The sequence below is a fragment of the Phycodurus eques genome, chromosome 12, assembly GCF_024500275.1.
Source record: "Phycodurus eques isolate BA_2022a chromosome 12, UOR_Pequ_1.1, whole genome shotgun sequence".
NCBI lineage: Eukaryota > Metazoa > Chordata > Actinopteri > Syngnathiformes > Syngnathidae > Phycodurus > Phycodurus eques.
Genome location: NC_084536.1, coordinates 17,332,767 through 17,353,707, shown reverse-complemented (window position 1 = coordinate 17,353,707; position 20,941 = coordinate 17,332,767). Strand labels below are relative to the sequence as shown.

The 20,941-nt window shown below is 41.1% G+C and overlaps 2 protein-coding genes across 6 annotated transcripts; both read left to right on the top strand.

Annotated features, from left to right (window-relative positions):
• Positions 1-1,036: 1,036 nt before the first annotated feature.
• On the top strand, positions 1,037-13,960 carry casp10 (caspase 10, apoptosis-related cysteine peptidase). 5 transcript variants are annotated; one of them, XM_061691385.1, is made up of 12 exons: positions 1,037-1,189; positions 3,362-3,642; positions 4,245-4,347; positions 4,561-4,696; positions 4,813-4,886; positions 5,013-5,052; positions 5,160-5,195; positions 5,395-5,493; positions 6,010-6,071; positions 6,148-6,268; positions 7,754-8,252; positions 12,472-13,960. In XM_061691385.1, exons 1-12 carry the CDS (start codon positions 1,076-1,078, stop codon positions 12,632-12,634), a joined length of 1,728 nt encoding a protein of 575 aa, XP_061547369.1. In that variant the 5' UTR covers positions 1,037-1,075; the 3' UTR covers positions 12,635-13,960. The 5 variants fall into 5 exon arrangements, with proteins under 5 accessions (XP_061547369.1, XP_061547372.1, XP_061547368.1 ...); XM_061691388.1 differs by having other exon boundaries at positions 4,558-4,696; positions 6,220-6,268; XM_061691384.1 differs by having other exon boundaries at positions 4,558-4,696.
• Positions 13,961-14,061: 101 nt separating this feature from the next.
• On the top strand, positions 14,062-20,925 carry prkra (protein kinase, interferon-inducible double stranded RNA dependent activator). The gene is given in 9 exon segments (XM_061691390.1): positions 14,062-15,427; positions 17,341-17,365; positions 17,367-17,520; positions 17,600-17,681; positions 18,105-18,183; positions 19,203-19,320; positions 19,398-19,492; positions 19,557-19,719; positions 20,506-20,925. Coding segments are annotated over 9 exon segments (921 nt in total). The 5' UTR covers positions 14,062-15,380; the 3' UTR covers positions 20,664-20,925.
• The last annotated feature ends 16 nt before the right edge of the window (positions 20,926-20,941 follow it).

The window sequence follows — 20,941 nt, the reverse complement described above, 5'->3', positions numbered from 1 at the left end:
ACTGGGCCGAAGGTTCACCTTCAAAAAAGACAATGACCCTAAGCACACAGCTAAAATACAGAAGGAGTGGCTTTAGAACAACTCCATGAGTGTTTTGAATGGCCCAGCCAGAGCCCTGGCTTAAACCCAATTGAGCATCTCTGGAGAGAGCTGAAAATGGCTGCCCACCAACGTTCACCATCCAACCTGACAGAACTGGAGAGGATCCCCAAATCCAGGTGTGAAAAACTTGTTGCATCATTCCCAAAAAGACTCATGGCTGTATTCGCTCAAAATGGTGCTTCTACTAAATACTGAGCAAAGGGTTTGGATACTTATGGCTGTGTAATATTTCAGTTTTTCTTTTTTAATAAATCTGCAAAAATTTCAACAATACCGTTTTTTCCCCTGTCAATATGGGGTGCTGTGTGTACATTAATGTGGAAATAATGAACTTAAATGATGTTAGCAAATGGCTGCAATATAAAAAAAAAGAGTGAAAGATTTAAGGGGGTCTGAATACTTTCCGTACCCACTGTATATCATATACATTCATAATGTATGTCAATCCACGGTCAGAGCAATTAGCTTGAAATTGTCATTTCTGCTAAGTTTTATTTTTTTTCTGTTCCTCAAAAAGGTTTTCCTAACAGGGTTGCATGCCATGAGAGACATGTCAGAGCACGATTACTACTATTTAAAATGATAGAAACAAACCATGTTAACAATTACAACACAGATACTTTAAAAATACATATCAACAAAATCATACCCCAAAAAGCTGATATAAAACTTATTTCAAAAATGTTTAATTCCATGATTGCATGTATGTTGAGAGACATGATTGAAGGATATAATTTCTATTTAATATATGGATTTGATAAAGCAAATCTTTTAACAATTACAAGATCGATATACAGTTACATTTTGTCTGTGCAATTGCAATGTACACAAGAAGTGCATGTTGCAGTATTTAATGCCATTTCATGAAATATGGGTGTGGGGCCTGGCTTACGACATCCTCTCGTTGTGCAATGACCCACATAACATACAAAAGCAATTGCAAAAGTTGGGGAGATCAACAACAACCTTTATTATGGTGACTCATAATGATTTTCATGTTGTTGTTTTTTCTTTTCGTTATTATTCTATTTTATGCCTTTATTTCTGTTATTTTTACCTGAGTGTGGCTGCAGTGTGCACAGGCAAGGCAAGTTTACTTTCACTTTCCAGTTCCTCTTTACGTGACTCGTGTTTCTCAGAAACGACTTGGGAGTGAGTCGTCCACGGTCGTGTTTGAGGGAATCAGAAGAACTTTTATCAGAAGTTATTTCTCGTTATGTGGACGACGAAAGTGTACTTGGTGTGTCTGTGCTGCTGAGAGTGAATAAGTCAAGTCCACCCAGGTAAGAGTTAGGTAACTCCTAACGTTTGCTAGGTTACTTTAAGAACGTATCTATGTTGTGTACGCCTGGTTATTGTACCTTTTTAAAAAAAAAAAAAAAATAATAATAATAATAATTAATACTCACATTCCGTACTTAAGTAGGGGTACAGGCGCCTATGTGTTCACAAAAAAATAATAATAATAATAATAAAAATATATATATATATATATATATATTTTTTTTAAAACCTCCGGTAGCAAAAGTACGAATTCAACTCCTTTACTTAAGAGTAAAACAGTCCAGATTCTGAAATGTAAAAGTAAAAATACAGCTGTCTATTATATAGAATACCTGTTTTTATAACTTTTATGAAAAAGAAACATCACTGGACATCAATACGACGTTGCTCTAGCTTTCCTAACGTTATCTGACTAAAAAATAAATAAATGCGAACGATAACGACTAGGAAAGAGTACACGTATATATATATATATATTATTTTTCCAGATGAGAGAGATACATTCTTTTAACGCTTGATGTATTAGGCTGGCACAAGACACAGTTTATGAGTTACGAATCATTCTGGTAGCAGTGTGTTTTGAGCTATGGCATCCATTTTACATAAGACAAATCTCACGCCACACCACTAAACAAAAATATCCACAAATTAGGAATAGTGAAATAATGATGATCTCGTCTCAGTTTACTCACAAATCCACTCACTCAATATGAAATCTGGGCCTGTAATTGAACACCAAGCTTATATACTTGAAGGAAGCCATGATTTATTGCGCTGTATGAATGGCCACAGGTGGTTCAAATGTAGCTTCTGCCATCTCATGGAGCAATGTTACCACCATTTTCAAAATACCTTTACATCAAAATAGATAGATATCATTGGATAGAGGAGTGTTACACAAATAAAATGAGGCCTACTTTGTCAAATCGTTTAAGGATTAAGGATTTTATGCCACTTTTTGTTGAAAATTTGCCAAAATATTCTGCCCAGGAATCAGTGTAAATCATTAGGAAATGTGAAACCAAAACCTTGACTCTTTGGTAGAACAATTCTTTCTTTTCTTTTTAGTTGAGACTGAAATGTGACGTTTGAACAGGGCGGATCATTTTGATGATCAAACTGAGAGCACCACGATCATCACAATTACTTACAACTTCACAGAAAACAAGAATAATAATACTGAATCACCACCAGATAGTTTTCTATCGTTACAAAATCTTATTAACGTGTGATTTTTGACACCGAAATCGAGGAACATTTTCATCTTTGTCTGAACCACAGAAAATCTCAAACAAATCGAAAAATTAAAAAACAAAGTGTAAAAGGGATTTCCAAAACAACGTAATTTGAAAACAACAAGTATTACCTTGCGTGAAACAATGAGAAAACGCGATTTTGGTGGACTTTGGTGAATTAAAGTACCCTATTTCTAGGTACAAATAAAAATGGAAAGAAAATGGTGGTCGGTTTTCAGGCTTTAGTAACATGGAAGGAAAAGACCAGAACACGAAAACTTTATCTCAAAAAACCTCAGGTTATTTATTTAAACAAATATGTCTTTGAAACTACATCACTTAAAAGCAGATTTTCGTATTGTTTTAAAGCACATGCATGACCCTAGAAAACTGTTACAAATCTACTTCTGTGTACTCAAGCATAGTTTAAATTTAAGTCTAAACTTCAAAGGTAAATAAAGCAAAAATCATTCAGTTTATTTTATTATAATGTGTATGGTAAGTATTGTTATTGTTGATCAATACTGTACAAAATGTCTTGGAAACTAGAGTTCATAACATTCACATGTACATTCTACCACCTTGTCATAATAATAATAAATAATAATAATTAATTAATAATTTGAAAAACAATTCATAGATCTTTTGAAGGATTTTATGGACCTATCAGCCACTAAGTTGTAAAACACAAAACAATAAAGAATCACATCTGCTAAACGACAGCGTGTGTTTTATTCCAGGTCATGGATTTCCAGAGGCTGCTTCTCAGGGCAGCAAATGACCTGAGGAATGACGATGTCAGAGCTTTGGTGTTCCTTTGTACCGAACTGCTGCGACCTTCACGCTCAGACTCGGTGGACACGGCCAGTGACCTCTTCTCCATCCTGGCCGACCAGAACCACCTCACACCTGAACGACCTCACCTGCTCACCGAGCTTCTCCTCATCATCCAACAAAACAGTCTCATCCGGGACTTGAAGCTCCAAATGCCTCTGACCGCCCGCCTCATCCCTCCTTTCAGGTGGGCTATTTGCACACATTGCTCGGAAAATCAGGTACACTTGCACTTAACAAAAATCCAGCTTTTTCAAAGATAATAATCAAGGTTCAAGGTTTCTCTTTATTTGTCTCCTTAAGGAGAAATTAGTCTCGGAGCAAGGAACAGCTGCATATGAGTGCGCAGCCATGCACCCATTTTCTATAGCGCTTATCAGTGGTGTCGCTAGGCCCATTTTAATAACATCTCAAGCCCCCACCCCAAAATCATTCGGTATTACGTGTTAATGCCGAGGTTTTACTGTCTTAGTCCTACTAAAACCAATCTTCAGCCACACGATTGGATTTGGGGGTACCAATACGTCAATCCACCCCCACTACCACTATCGTCAAAAATGTTTCTTTATCAGCACCTCTCAGTACAGATTCATTCTGTATTTGAAAATTCATCATGATAGTCTGACTTACTCCAAATACCCTGAATCTTGTTAAAATGGGGATTATCTGATGTTCATTGTATTATGTTCTGATGTATTTTTATACAGATACTGTCTCTAAATATACTGTAAGTCATACTCTAATTGAGGACCAGTTACTCAGACAGGTTTATTTGTCTGAATTCTTCAGGAAGCTGCTGTACGACCTTTCGGTGGATATTACCAATGAAGACTTGAAAGGGATGAAGTTCTTGCTCCGTGAAAAGATTCCACGGAGGAAACTGGAACAAAGTGTAAGTGGGATTTCCTTATTTTAGCATTTGTATGTCGGATGTGTGCCTTTACGGGGAAGTGATGTCAGCAGCTGGAGTCGGGTTGGCTGGTTCGTTCAGTGTGAGCGTCTGTGCGTCAGTTGTGGACTACAGCAGCTAATTGCGAGTGTTCTCATTTTGTATTTGTGTGTTTGACTGACTAAATTAATTTGCAAATGTGCTTGGTTGAAGCAGTCAACACTGGAGGTCTTCCTGGAAATGGAGCACTTGGACCTTCTCAGCGACACCAACCTGAACTTACTGGAAGAGATCATTACGTCTGTGTGCCCAGTGTTGAAAGAAAAGATCATCAAGTTTAAGGAAGATCATGGTAATGAAAGGAATATCAGGAACATATGAATGGGTTTGATGGAATGGCACAAAATACAAAAAAGAGATTAGATTAATCCATGGACTAGAACTCTGCTGTTTTTATTTAAACTCCAGTGAATTGCAGCTTCCCTGTACCTGACGAAATGCAGCCACTGCGATCCAAATCATCTTCCTTTGAACAGAACCAAGTAAGTTCTTTAATATTGCTTAGCGTATTATTATTTCTAAGCCTTTGTCATGGCATTTCTGCAGAACCACATGGCCACCTAATAGTCTGCATGATATGAGATATGATCTGTAATGTTTCTGAGCAGGTCAGCCAGTCCTCGGAGCCTCGGATTCGGAGCCTGTCAGGTATAGAATATAAGACCCATCTATCTGGACATTTTGTCATTTTTAAAAATTAATACATTTCAATCTAAGTCTGTTTCAAAAACATTGTGTTCTGCGCTTTTCCAAAGAACTGCCATCGTCTGTCGAGGGAAGAGCGTATCGAGGTTGTCATGACGATTGCATCAAAAGTGTGACGTATCTCTCATGTTGTTTTTCTTTGTGGCACAGTTCTTCGTGTTTTCTTCCTACACTTGCGTGGGTAATACACGTGTTAGCTTGGGTGTATTACATTTGAGTCACAATCACAGTGCTTCCCATCGGACGATTTTATGACCTCTGAACCTTATTTCAATGTGTCCGTAGAGATTGTGAGTGTGGGGGGTGTTTTAGATGACGATGAGAACCTGTCACGTGGACTGAGAGCAATGACCACTGAAGAAAGTAGCCGTGTCGACACAATATGTAACTAAAAACATCTACTAATTTACCATTTTGGATGCGAATACTTTACAGTGGAACCTTCAATGTTGAGCACTCTGATGCAAGCCTAAGGTCCTCATTTCATAACTACTTTTCCATAGGGATTATGTTTATCGCAGGGGATACAATCCAGACCCCCCCCCATACACTAGTTAAACGTGTTTAACTAGTGTATGTAAAACGTTTTAGTCGTGTATGTGAAGGAAAAAAAAATCAGTTGTGTTTGTAAGAACAGGTCACTAAAGCATTTTACTTGTTTATGAGAGCATTTCACATGTGAATGTGAGCGAAAATAGAAAATGTATCGATGGAATTAATCCTACAAATGCTCATTGAAATAAGAAAAACTTTCGTGAGAGTCTGACGTGACGTCACACACGATTATGTTTTGAGCGCCTACTTTTTGTGTGATTTTAGAGGTAGGATTTGGAGGTTCCACTGTATTAGATTATTCAAAGTTCTTATGGACCTTCCACTTTATGCTAATCTGCCCCTCAGTGACAAGAGAAGATGGGCATTCCTCTTTTGACACAGAAGATCCAACAAACACAAGTGATGAGGTGTGTCGACGTGCACAAAGTATAAATCTTATCACATTTCATCTTTTGATAATAGTCATATTAAGTGTCTCTGTAGGATGTGAAAACCTATTCCATGAATGGAGTCAAACGTGGAATCTGCCTAATAATTAACAACATTGACTTCAAGGAAGTGGAAACGAAACTCAAGCAGAGAGAGGGGACCATTATTGATGAAGGTAGGTTGCCTCAACCCTCTTATCCTTGGGGTTAATTCAGAATCAGAATCAGAATCGTCTTTATTGGCCAAGTATGTCCAAAACACACAAGGAATTTGTCTCCGGTAGTTGGAGCCGCTCTAGTACAACAGACAGTCAATTTACAGAACACTTTGGAGACATAAAGACATTGACAAAAAACAATTGTGCAAAAAGATGCAGAGTCCTCTAGCACTTAGAGCAGTTCGAATGACTAATATTGCAATAGTCCGGTGCAATGACCATTGTGCAAAGGGCGCTGAGACTTCAAGGAGTGTATGCGGTTTAATGTGACGAAGTGTAAATTTGACCCCATTCGATGTTTAATGTCTCAAAATACTGTGCCGTGAAAAAGTATTGCCCCCCCCCCCTCTCAAATTCTTATATTTTTGCATAGTTTCCCCACTTTACGTTAAAGATCATCCAACAAATGTAAATATCAGAAAAAGATAACCCAAGTAAACATAAAATGCTGTTTTTATGTGGTGATTTTATTTATCAAGGGGTGTTGGGGGGGGGGGGGGTGCTATTCAAAGCTACAGTACTTGGTCCTGTGTGAAAAAGTAATGGCCCCGCTTTTTTTGGTTCATTTTCATTGGTTCATTCACCACACCCAAATCTGATGACCCCCAGACCTGTTCAATCAAGAAATAACTTAAATAGAACCTGTTAGACAAAATGAAGTCGGCCAAAAGATCTCAAACAGCTGCAACAAAATGCCACGATCCAAAGAAATTCAAGAACAGATGAGAAATAAAGTAATTGACATCTATCAATCTGGAAATCTTTAGGATTCCAGCGAACCACGGTCAGAGGCATTATCCTCAAATGGAGAAAACATGGAACAGCGGTGAACCTTCCCAGGAGTGGCCAGCCGACAAAAATAACCTGCCATTTTTTTAATTTGTCCATTTATTTTTTTTAATTACATGCTGGGATCTGTAACAAATGGAAATAAATAACATAGATAATAGAAAATAAAAAATTAATTGCCATTAATTTAATGTAATTTTATGTAAAAATGTTATATCAAGATATCTAGGGGACCCAAAAAGAAGTTATTTTATTCATTAAATATTTTTTAATATATTGGCCGATGAATCGGTTATCAGAATTGTTTTTTTCTCCCAAATATCAAAATTGGCATCGACCTCATCGGCCGGGCCCTAGTTTATATGAGCCCCTAAGGAGAAAATAGGCAGACACTTCTTAGAAGCAGCCATCGGATTGCATTTGATCTCCTGGCATGCATGTTTTTATTCAATTATACTTCTATTTATCCTGAAAGGGTTTGTCCTGTCTCTTGTCTACTAAAGGTGTTTCCCTCGATAAGTATAGTATAGTATAATATAGTATTAGTATAGTACATTTCCTTTGTGGGTAAATAAAGTATCTACCGACCGACAACCGACCTATAAAAGAAAAAAAAAAGTGTAAATGATGATTGCTGGCTCTGTGTGTTTCCAGCTCGTCTGAAGAAGGTGTTTGAATGGCTTGGCTTCGAGGTTAACATCGAGCGTAACTGCAACAAGGAAAAGATTATCTCATCAATACAGGAGCTCAGCACCAGAGATCACAGTCAGATGGACTGCCTGGTGTGCTGCGTGCTCAGCCACGGGGCGCATGAAAGCGTGTACGGCGTGGATGGCCGCACTGTCCAGCTCACTGAGCTCATGCAACCGCTCAATGGGTTGCATTGCCCTTCTTTAAACGGAAAACCCAAACTATTTTTCATCCAGGCCTGCCAGGGCTCCGCCAAGCAAACCCCCGTTTACTTTCAGAGTGACGGCCCAACAGACACCAACTTGTCCTACGATGCCGCACCAGTGAAAAGGTCCATCCCAGCTGACGCGGACTTCCTGCTGGCTGTGGCCTCCATCCCATTGTATGTTTCTTGCAGAAACAAGAAGTTCGGCACTTGGTTTATTCAGTCTTTGTGCAAAAACCTGACCACAATGGTCCCCAGGTACGTTAGGCATCAAAACTATGCTGTCTACCTCACTGCACACTTCCACAGCCCATTAAGATCCAACATAAAAGCATGCATTCAGAAAGGCTGCCCTTACAGAAATAACTCAACCGAAACTTAACTCAACTTTATTTATGGAGCACTTTAAACAAAAGATCGCACGATTGAACATAAAATGTAAACCACAATAATAATAATCATAATAATAAATATCGGCGGCACGGTGGTCAGACTGGTTAGAGCGTCAGCCTCACAGTTCTGAGGACCCGGGTTCAATCCCCGGCCCCGCCTGTGTGGAGTTTGCATGTTCTCCCCGTGCCTGCGTGGGTTTTCTCCGGGCACTCTGGTTTCCTCCCAAATCCTAAAAACATGCATGAATTGGAGACTCTAAATTGCCCGTAGGTGTGACTGTGAGTGCGACTGTTTTGTTTGTTTGTATGTGCCCTGCGATTGGCTGGCAACCAGTTCAGGGTGTACCCCGCCTCCTGCCCGATGACACCTGGGATAGGCTCCAGCACGCCCGCGACCCTAGTGAGGAGAAGCGGCTCAGAAAATGGATGGATGGATAATAATAAATATATATTATTTTCTAAATAAAATATAAAAGAACTCCCTTCACATTGGCATTTGGCAAACAGGAGGTTCAGAGTTTTTTTTCACCCTCTTGCTGAGTATAGTGAGAAGTTGTTCATCGATAAGAAAGCGCAGCATGATTGAAGTCTCCACTGACCACTATGAAGGCGTGCATGACGTCACTTGCGATGGGCGCAAGCTGAACGTTTGAACGTGAACAAAGAAACTGCAGTTTTCTAACAGCCGTCAGTTCGTCCGTTGGCGAGTTAACTCGCATACAGAAGAAATCTCCTGTACCATTTAGTCCTCCCCGCTCTCGCTTTCTTTTTATGTCATTTCAGTGTCTGCTCGCGTCATTTTCCATTTCTCCTCCACGATGTATTCTTCGCCAAGGGGACGCCAGGCGACTGCATTTTGGGCAAAGCTCCTCACAGTTGTAGCATCATAGACAAACGGCAAAAAGTCCAATAGTGGCGATATTTTCTGCTAAATACAATATCATATATAATTAAGTGTATATATAATAGTGCAAACAGTTTGGGACAACGTTAAGTAACCTTAAACCCCAACAACAACAATCGCTGATATTCTCCGCAAAAATAAATAAATAAATAAAACAATGTCACAGCTAATACACTGTAAACAGTGCAAAACAGTTTAGCACAACGGAAAATGAAACTACATGGTAATAAAGGATGTAAAACTACAAATAAAGCACAGCAGAGCTCTTGTAACAGGGAGGCTACTCACAGATGCCTTTTTGAAGTTTTATTTTATTTTTTACTACAAATGCATGTTCATTCAGGCGCATCTCAATAAATTAGAATATTGTAGAAAACTTCATTTATTTCAGCAGTTCAATTCAAAAAGTGAAAGTCATTTATTCATTTTTCTTGATTCACTACACAGATTGAAATATTTAATGATTTTATAATTTTATAATTTTGATGACTATAGCTTGACAGCCAAGTAAAACCCCAAATTCACCATCACAAGAAATTGGAATATTACATACATGACATTAAAATGATTTTTTAACATAGAAATTTGGTAGGAATTGGGTCTTTGAAAAGTATTTTTTGTTTTATGAATCTGTCTAGAGCAGACATGCCCAAAGTCCGGCCCCCGGGCCAAATCCGGCCCGTGTTCATATTTCCACTGGCCCGAAGCATCTGTCATAAAATCAATACCGGCAGTGCAAAATACACGCGCAATTTTATATTTCACCACAGGATGACAGTAAACTTGTGGCCGAACTGTCGCGGGGCCGTTTTGCGCATGATCTGTTTTTTGCCCATTTCTAAAATGGCAACTGGAAGTAAGAAAAGGAAAGTTGATAGCGAGGGCCGCCGTTTCCAGGACAAATGGAAGTCTGAATATTTTTTCACTGAATTTAGAAACAACTGCATCTGCCTAATTTGCCAAGAGACTGTGGCTGTGTTCAAGGAGTTCAACATAAAGAGGCACTACCAGACGAAACATGCTAATTATGACAAGCTAACTGCGAACGAACGCAGTGAAAAATTTAAGCAACTGGAAGCTGGTTTAACGGCACAGCAACACTTTTTCACAGGAGCCAATGAGTCGAATGAAAATGCAACAAAGGCAAGCTATGAGGTGGCAACGCTGATTGCCAAGCACTGCAAACCTTTTACTGAGGGTGAATTTATTAAAGACTGTGTGATGAAAATGGTGGCGAACATTTGTCCTGAGAAAAAGCAACAGTTCGCCAATGTTTGCCTGGCTCGAAGCACTGTGTCACGAAGGATCGAAGAAGTTTCTTCTGATATTAAGAGACAGTTGGACGCAAAAGGAGTGGAGTTTGAATTTTTTTCGTTAGCCTGTGACGAAAGCACGGATGCATCCGACACCGCTCAGTTACTGATTTTTTTGAAAGGAGTGGACAGTGAAATGAACGTGCGTGAAGAGCTACTTGACCTCCAGAGCCTTAAGGACCAAACAAGAGGGAAAGATTTATTTGCTTCTGTTTGTTCCGCCGTAGATGACATAAAATTACTCTTGGAATAAAATCACGGGGATTATTACGGATGGCGCACCTGCCATGGTTGGCGAGCACAGGGGATTATCAACCCTAGTGTGTAACAAAGTAAGCGAAGAAGGAGGTGAAGCTATAAAACTCAATTGTATTATTCACCAACAAGTTCTATGTGCCAAACATCTGAAATATGATCACGTTATGAAACCGGTGATAAAGGCTATTAATTATATTCGCTCCAAAGCCCGGTGCCACCGCCAGTTTCAACAATTTCTACTGGATATCCACGCTGAATACGGAGATGTTGTGTATCACACCGATGTAAGATGGCTCAGTCGGGGGTCTGCACTGCAGCGTTTCTACTCACTCAAAGAGGAAATTGGACAATTCTTGGCGAACAAGGGACAGCCGATGCCAGAACTAACCGATCCTGTTTGGCTGTCTGATTTTGGATTTTTAGTTGACATAACCTGACATCTGAACGCCCTGAACACGAGCCTTCAGGGGCAAAATGCATTGATAAGCCAACTGTATTCACATATTAAAGCCTTTCGGACCAAGCTGCTACTTTTCCAAACCCACCTGTCACAAACGCAGCCCAATACCACACATTTCCAATCTCTGCAAGAAATAATGACATGTTTTCCAGCGCACAATATTAGTGCGCAAATGAGGAGGTATGCCGCTAACATCTCATCTCTGACTGAGGAGTTTCAACAACGTTTCAGGGATTTTGCAACTATTGAAAAGGAGATCACGCTTTTTTCTTCTCCCGTTTCCGTGGATCTCAGTGACGTTCCAGCCCACCTGCAGTTGGAGCTCATTGAGCTGCAGTGTGACACGGAGTGTTGCAGCCGGTACCAACAACTCCCTCTTGTTAACTTTTACCAGCAGCGGGATAAAGACAGGTTCCAAGAGATTCGTACATTTGCTAAGAAAATGTTGAGCTTGTTTGGCTCGACATACTTGTGCGAGAAGACATTCTCAGTCATGAACATGAATAAGAACCGCGTGAGGACAAGACTAAGTGACTCCCACCTGCGTGACATCTTGCGCATTAAAACCACCGCTTTTGAGCCCGACCTGGCCCATTTACTGCAGTCGAGATCTCAGTATCACCCTTCACATTAATGCAAACATGTTGTTTGTTGATTCAGATGAATAAAGTTTGAGTTTGAGTCAAATTCCATAAAAATACTTTCTTTTGCATTTAATTAATTTTTATTTTAACCTTCATTTATCCAGGTCAGGCAGTTATCAGATCTACCTAGCAGCAGACAGCATTGTAAAACAAAGTAAAATAAAAATAAATACAAAAAAGCATTCCCCTCGTCGGTAGCATGTAAAATTAATGCTGGCCCGTATGACAATTTTTTTACATCAATATGGCCCCTGAGCCAAAAGGTTTGGGCACCCCTGGTCTAGAGTATGAGTTTCACTTTTTGAATTGAATTACTAAAATAAATGAACTTTTCTATCATATTCTAGTTGATTAAGATGCACCTGTATGTGTATATGTGTAGGTATCAAATACTTCTTTTTATTATAAATAGCCACAGTCACTGCGACTACAAAGTTAAAGATACGTTCTTCAAAATGGTTGTGGATACCTGTTGTCTAGTTCATCATCTGAATTTTGAAATCCAGGAATTACGACCTAATGGATATCATGACCAAAGTGAACAATGATGTGAGCCAGCAGACCGCGTGGTTGGAATCCAGGTTCTTGAAGCAGATGCCACGATGTGACTCCCGTCTCAGGAAGAAAGTCGTCTTTCCGGTTCCCATAGAGCATCCTGAACGTCTTTGACGCCGTCCCGCACCTGTGAATACTCCAAGGGACGTTTGTTGCCGTTTTACATTCATAGTGTCTTTCTCTGGATGTTAATGTCTTTCTCAGGACCTTAATGTTTTACAGCAAGTATCACCTAAAAAAATACTTAGCTCTCCAAGTACCACCATCATGAATAACAGTAAAATACAGTAATGTCGGAGGCCCAAGTGTTCATCAAAACGCAAAAGAGGTTTTATTCCTAAAATTATATTAAAGTGGCACTAAACAGGGCCAAAAAATGTTAGTTTATATGATGTAAAATCACGTTCAGATGCTCAACTTCAAAACTGAATGGTTATTGTGGACTATAATCATAAAAATCAGCACACAAGTTAACTTACCCTCGTTGTTGGGAACATAATGTAACAGCCGAACACGGCACCTGACGACAGCGGGACGGTAGGAGGAAGCCCAGATAGTTAGACAGTCGGCACTGCCCCATTCACTAGTATTAAGTTACCCATGAAGCCATGCTGTCTCTGGTGAACGTTTACAAAACTATCCGAGTCGGGTGGTGGTGCTGATGTTCAGCTCGTCATCGGCATGTGTTTTCAAAAAGACAATCCATCGCTTTTTTTAATTCACTTGTATCAAGTTAACCACAAAGCCATGTTGCAGCATTATACATGGTTTGAATATTAACACTGCAGAGATATAGGAAAATAAAAAAAATACTTGAGTAAATTATTCAATTAAAATGTTAAAGATTAAATAAATAAATGTTAAAGAACAAACCGTTCTTCAACCTTAAAGGCAAATGTGTTGAATGTTAAATACATCTGAACTGTATTCAAGCAGGCGGCACGGTGGACGACTGGTTAGAGCGTCAGCCTCACAGTTCTGAGGACCTGGGTTCAATCCCTGGGCCCGCCATTGTGGAGTTTGCATGTTCTCCCCGTGCCTGCGTGGGTTTTCTCCAGGCACTCCGGTTTCCTCCCACATCCCAAAAACATGCATGAATTGGAGACTCTAAATTGCCCGTAGGCATGACTGTGAGTGCGAATGGTTGTTTGTTCCTATGTGCCCTGCGATTGGCTGGCAACCAGTTCAGGATGTACCCCGCCTCCTGCCTGATGACAGCTGGGATAGGCTCCAGCACCCCCGCGACCCTAGTGAGGAGAATCGGCTCAGAAAATGGATGGATGGATGTATTCAAGCAGTGATTCTTTTGCACACCACTAGAGGGAGCCCGCCTACCACTAGTCGTACTCGTACCCCACTTTGAAAATCACTGCTGTTGCTGTAAACCAAAACCTGTATCAATGTCAACCATGAGATTAACAGAATCTTTTCATACGATAATGATCCCATTTCCTGTATTTTTTTTAACTCATTCAATGCCAAAGACAACTAAAGTCATTCTTTAGAAGCCAAACATTCAGCGCCAAGAACGACTTAAGTCATTTTTTGTGTTTCTTTTCACTGGGAGGCATGCAAAACGGGCTGATTTAAAAAAAAACTTGCAATGACTGAGAACAAGGACTGAATTGCAGAAATATTGCATTAAACTCTTTTTCACCATTTCAGTTGAACAGATTTTTTTTGGGCGTAGCTAAAACGGTGGCCAGATGATGCAAAGGAGACCTCCAGCATGAGAGTACCAAGCGCCCTTGTTCCATGCAGTGGCCATTCAGCGCAATTGCAATTTCCTTATTTATAATAACTTGGCCCATTTCTACCAGCACAACATACAGTTAGCTACTGAACTATGCCTGCAACTTCCCTGAAGTTGTTTCTGTTATTTGGGATACAGTATCTCTGCTGTGTGCACCCACGTGGCAGCCCCCCACGCGAGCCCACCGCCACCTTCGCAACGTCATTAGGGCCGCTGCTTTTCTAATGTGAGGCCTGAAATCAGGTCATTCGAATTTCTCGAGTTTAGCTACTTCACTAGCGAAGATCTCCGCCTTCCCTTTCCGCTCTGGAGCCAGCGTTGTCAACATAAACACGTGTGCCTTCACAAGTGGGTCTTCTCCACGGAGGCAACCAATCAGAGGAAATTACTTAGCCAAATATGGACAAATTGGATACAAAACTGGGACAAACAGAAGGAGCTGTCAGAGGGACCTTTTCTGGACACTCGTATGACAAATTGATGCTTTTATACTAAGTCAATGTTAGAGACTCACTCTATGGAGGTCTAAATAGCCCAAATATGGGACCTCTAAAAGTGTAAACTAGAATTCCTCTAAATTTGTGAACCCAGGGAGCGATATTGATTGAGCTGTTATAAGCCTGTATCAATAAATTACTAAATGTGGAAATAGATGTCTCTATCAGTCAGTCACTGTCTCAGTCACTCAATTAATCTTCAACCGTTCACCTCGCCTCTCCTTTAGTTACGCCCACTCTTGGTTAGGCCTCTCCTCTTGGGTACGCCACCACGTGCCTACGCGGCGGCCATGTTGGGGAGGTCATCGTTCCCATAGAAGGCAATACATGAAAACGCCATTCTGCAACCTGACAACAGGGGGCGCGAACCAACAGCATGCTGAACGTGAAGTCACGTCACGTGAACGCGGTATCCCGGATGTTGATACCAACACTGCAGCTTTTATCTTCCGGCCGGAACCACAATCAAGTCTTTTTAGCATCCCAACTCCGGGCTTCGTTACTCTTTTTACATGCACAGATAAATATACATTTATAGATATTGATATTTATTGATAGGTATTTACTAAATAACGCACTTATAACGTGTCGAGATCACAAAACCGCGAAGATGTCTAAGGAAATGTATCAGGCTGAGATCACGTCCACTAACTCGAGGTTAGCCTACTACACTTATTATGCCAAGTCACGATATTGTTCTGGGTTATTTCCAACCTTAACAGGCCGGTTATGTTGTGGCGATATGGTGAAAAGGGCCGTTATCAACCGAACGGGAAGTTGCGTTGGTAAAGTGAAAGCTAAATTGTCCTCGGTTTGCGATGCATTCCGAGGTTACAGACGGCGCTCGGCACAACAAGCCCCCCCCCCCCCCTCCCCCCACATAATATGAATCCCCCCTCCCCCCCTCACATTCTTATATTTATCGCCGAAAAGTCGTTATCCTTCAAATGTTGACTGTAATTATGACTACTACTGCGTTAACCTAGGTTACTGATAGCCTACGTCGAGTCCCGGTTTACGTAAACAGTCGAAAGTGCGTCGTAAACCGAGGACCTTTGTACAGTATTCTGATGACGTTTTAGCCGTCTATGAAAGCGTTAAAATGGGACGTTAGTATTAATAAAATGAACACGTTAAATGTTCCGTGACAGTTTAAATGTGACTTGATCATTAAAATGGAACCTTAGCCCTAAAATGTAACATTAGTGGTCAAATGTGGCGTTAGCATTAAAATGTTAGTGTTAAAGTATGAGATAAGTGTTCAACTACATCAGCATTCAAATATAACAGCATGAAAGGTGATGTTAGTTATAACATGACGGTAGTGTTAAAATGTAGCATTAATATATAATGTTAGTGATGTTAGCATTAAAATGTGATATAAGCGTTAAAATGTAACATAATCATGTGACATCACTATTAAAATCGGATGTTAGCAGTAAAATATAACATTTAAATGTGACGTTAGCAATAAAATGTAATGTTAGCATTGAAATGTGATGTTAACAATAAAATATAATTTACGTGTTGGACTGTGATTTTAGCATTAAAATGTGGCAGCAAAAAAATATAATGTCCTCAAAATGAGACAGCGCTAAATTGTAACATAGGCAATTAAACTCATCAGATTCAGATGATTAGTCCCAAGAAGGGCAATTTAGTTTTACAATAAACCCGTCAATAGTACAAAAGTAACAACAACAGGAAACAGATGTGTACATGTACATAAGTATATATCCCTATAAATACATAAATATACACACAAACACAGTAATACCGCATGGCATGACACCAACAACCACAACCAGTGACCGTACAGCCAAGCGACATGCAGAATGAATAATTGCATCTCAGTTTATTTCCCATTTTGTGCTTTTAGCAACCTTATTTCAGAAGGGATAAAAGAGTTAGTGTAGCGTAATGAGAGCACGAAAGTGTGACCCTAGCGTTAAATTGTCATGTCAGTGTTAAAATATGTTAGCATGAAAATGCTAGTGTTAACCGTTAAACTGCCCAGCCGGGATAATAAAAGTTTTCTGAATCTGAATTGGCGGCACGCTGCTCGACTGGTTAGAGTGTCCTCACAGTTCTGAGGACTGGGGTTCAATCCCCGGCCCCGCCTGTGTGGAGTTTGCATGTTCTCCCCGTGTCTGTGTGGGTTTTCTTCGGGCACTCCGGTTTCCTCCCACATCCCAAAAACATCCATTAATTGGAGACTCTAAATTGCCCGTAGGCATGACTGTGAGTGCGAATGGTTGTTTGTTTGTATGTGCCCTGCGATTGGCTGGCAACCAGTTCAGGGTGTACCCCGCCTCCTGCCCGATGACAGCTGGGATAGGCTCCAGCACGCCCGCGACCCTCGTGAGGAGAAGCGACTCAGAAAATGGATGGATGGATGAATCTGAATTATGTGACATTAGCGTTAAAATGTGTTGTTAGCACGTCAATGGCACATTAGCGTTAACATGTAACATTTGCATCAAAAAAACTTAACAAATATACAGCATAAGGAAAATACAATCCCGGGTGTTAGTGATGATGTTTCAACTCTTCTGCGTGACCCCACTCAGCCCAAATAAAGAAGAAGTCCCAAGGGACCAATGTCGCCAGCAAGACCCCAATCCAGATGCTGCATGAGTACGGCATCAAACATGGCAAAATCCCCACCTATGTGCAGGAGAAAGCTGAAGGCGAGGCCCACCAGCCCAGCTTCGTGTTCAGCGTGACTATCGGAGAAGTCTGCTGCAAAGGTTGCCATTTGTTTGTGCTTTAAAACAGACCCTATTATATTTGATTAGGACGTGATCTTGTCTATGCTATGTCTTCCAGGTGAAGGTTCCAGTAAAAAGGCAGCCAAACACATGGCTGCTGAGGATGCGCTGCGCATCCTGCAAATGAACACTGAAGCTGTGTAAGTACATCCAATATGCCGCTTAAGGCATTCAATTACCTATTACAGTACAATATCAAACAAACACAATCGATCCAATAGAAAATGATGGGGAAAGTGCTTGTACAATACAACAATCAATGTTAACTTTAACGACGAAAGCCAAAGATGTTACAGGTCCCATATTTTGGCTATTTAGAACTCCACAGAGTGACTCTCTAACTGTGACTCCACAGAGTGACTCTCTAACATCTAACAATTCAAATGGCCTGATTTGAGGCCTCGGAGCAGAAAAGCATCTGGAACTCAGGAATGCGTGCACGATTTCAACTCGTATTTCACACGTTTGCTGGGGCACCATAGAGCCAATATTACATCCCAAATGCTAGAAAAAGTTGGTTTGGCAAAATGGGGGACCTTTAAATCTTGATGATGTTCCTGCAGGAGTCTCCCCGTGAAGTCCGAGAGTAACGACGTTGCAGCAAAATCAAACGACCACAACAACTCAGTGGGCATGCTGCAGGTAATTAACTTATTCTGTTCATTACCCGCACTTCACTATTTAAAACAGTTCTCAGGTGTCTTCATAACAACATGTCTGTGACACCCTTTTGTCAGAATACCCCAAGGATCAACAATCATAGCCAGGGGTGCACACACGTAGTGCGCATGCGCACTGAAAATGTTAAAAGCCATAATAGTGTGTCTACGCATTTGCGTACGAAGCTTTTTTTTTTTAAGAGTAGGGAGTGGAGCAGAGAGGTAACCCGGCGTTGAATAATATTGTCATTCACGAACAACTTGTTAAAACGAACGCATCTTTTGAGTAAATGTACTGAATGGAATCCTTCCATGAACTGATTTGGTCCTTTCTCAATTCACTTGATTTCAGCTGCAAGCAGGTACCCTGACAAACGGCGGCACTCGTGGGGTGGCGACAGATGCTGAGTGTGCAGGGGCCGCCGACGAGGCGGATTGAAACATTTTACGAAGCGGGGGGAAAACTAAACCACTAACACCGTTCGCACACGCCAGAATGAGCGCGCTCACGTTAGCTTTTATCAGGCAGGGCTTTTGACGCGGGCAATTTTGATTTGCCAGCGTGGCTAAAGTGGGCAATATTTGGATCCCCAAATTCTGTTTTCATTCGCCATTTGCGAGGTGGCAAGTGGACAGCACCAACACTGCTACACTGTATGTGGCGCATGGACACGTCACAAAACACAAATACTCCCCCACCGTGCCGAGAAGTTCACTGAGCGATCAAGTATGTGTTGCTTATCCGAAGCTAACGCTGTTAAGATAACTCAATGCATCTAACAACATTCAATACAGCTCTGCTTACCTTTTAGCATTGACATGATAGCATGGATGTTACCCCCGTGGGTGGTGTGCATGTAGAGGTGTTCAATTAGATCTTCCATGCAAACAGTAGTTTACAGACAGTCTTATTCTATTAAGAGTGGGGGATGGAATCGTCTTTCCCCAATGAAATGCCTTGAAAGTTTGAGTTGCTGAAATGTACTCGTTCCTTCCTGGTAGGAGCTGTCCTTGCAGAGAGGTTGGCGTCTTCCCGAGTACACAATGATAATGGAGACCGGTCCCCCGCACAGGCGAGAATTCACCATCACCTGCGCAGTGGAGTCCCTGTCAGAGACGGGTACGATCATGTCGTTCACAGGAAATAAAGCCAGGTGACCGCACGTCTTCATCATTGCTCATCTTTTGACCGAGCAGCTGCTGGAAGCTCCAAAAAAGCGGCAAAGAAGGCAGCTGCCGAGAAGTTGGTGGCCAAGCTTCAGAGTCTTTCAGGCTCCTCTGAAATCACATGGGTGGGTCTTATGCTCAACTTTGTGTCAAATAGCTACTCATGCTTTCTTTTTCCCTGCATCACAGACACCTAAACCAAGGGTGCAATTCGAGAACCTTAAGAATTCATCGGCCGAGAAAATCTCCTTTCTAAGGAGGAACCCGCTGAGCATTCCCAACACGGACTACATTCAGCTGATGGCCGAGCTGTCCAAGGAGCAACGCTTCGACATCGCCTACATGGACATCGGTATGTGTATGGCCAGGATACGCTACACTGTGCATGTGTCTCCTCACCATATTCTGTGTCCTCCCACATTCTAAGAACATCTATATTTTATTGTTTTGTATTCACGGACTTTAAGTAAGTATTGTACTGTAATTGAGACTCAAAACAAAATAAAACCTTCACGAATAATGCAGGCCAAACTTAGCTCCTCCCTCACATACAAACCTGTCTCTCAGTCAAGATGTGTCGCTTCAACATACTTCCTAGACACCAATTACTACTTTCTTATTCAGCCAAGGCTTTGGCACAATGTTGTAGCATCCACAGCCCTCAACAGTATAGGAATTTCAAATTCCGTAACCTGATAATGATTTGCTGCTGGTCCTTTAAATTACTGTATGCAGGTTTTCAAAGTGCTAGTGGTTACATTGCCGCCGTAGGAACGGAACTCAGTCGTAAACCATGAACCCTGACTTTAGATTATGTGTTTTAATCATTTCTTCAGCTATTGAAGGTGCTTTATTTGTTCAAGTGGACGACGCCCTTGAACAAACTGTTTTGGAAAAAAAAATACAGCTTTAAGTTTTTACATTTTGAACACCAAAGTCTCCCATTACAACAAGGGTGTTGTCTTGGTAAGACATTCTTTTCACCACTGATATAATCTCTTTCAAATAGAAAGGTACAAACCTGCTGGTTTCCAAGGCAACCAAGCTGCCCAACCAATCACCGAACTTATTGAGCAGATGGGAACGTGCCGATTCACCCGTATGCGTCGTTCTAAGGATCTGTGGCTGTGCTTTGCAGATGAGCTGACGGCCAACGGGCAGTACCAGTGCCTGGTAGAGCTGTCCACCTCCCCCGTCACCGTGTGCCACGGCACGGGCATCTCCCGCAGCAACGCGCACAACGCAGCCGCACACAGCGCCCTCCAGTACATCAAGATCATGGCCTCCACCAAGTAAAATGCACAAACTGGACTGGAAAGTACATTTTAACACAAACTACAACCACCTGTATGTCAGGACACCATTGTGTGTTAATGATTTATTATTTATGTACTTATGTGGCTGAAAGCTAACTAAATGAAGCACTTGACAAAGATTCAAATACTTTTAAGTGACGTGTGTGTGTGAACTTGGCAAAATGTATACTCCACGCCTACCCATGTCTACTTCAACCATGTGTATCAAGTTCAAAAATAAAACCAGTCAACTTTCCCATTGAGTAATTCTCAACTCAA

Bases quoted from the DNA above. Each gene is read 5' to 3' on its own strand.
- casp10 (XM_061691384.1), top strand. From the start codon at position 1,076: ATGGTGACTCATAATGATTTTCATGTTGTTGTTTTTTCTTTTCGTTAT. The intron at 1,190-3,361 runs GCAAGTTTACTT...GTTTTATTCCAG, and splicing joins CTGCAGTGTGCACAGGCAAG to GTCATGGATTTCCAGAGGCT. The intron at 6,072-6,147 runs GTGTGTCGACGT...GTGTCTCTGTAG, and splicing joins CAACAAACACAAGTGATGAG to GATGTGAAAACCTATTCCAT.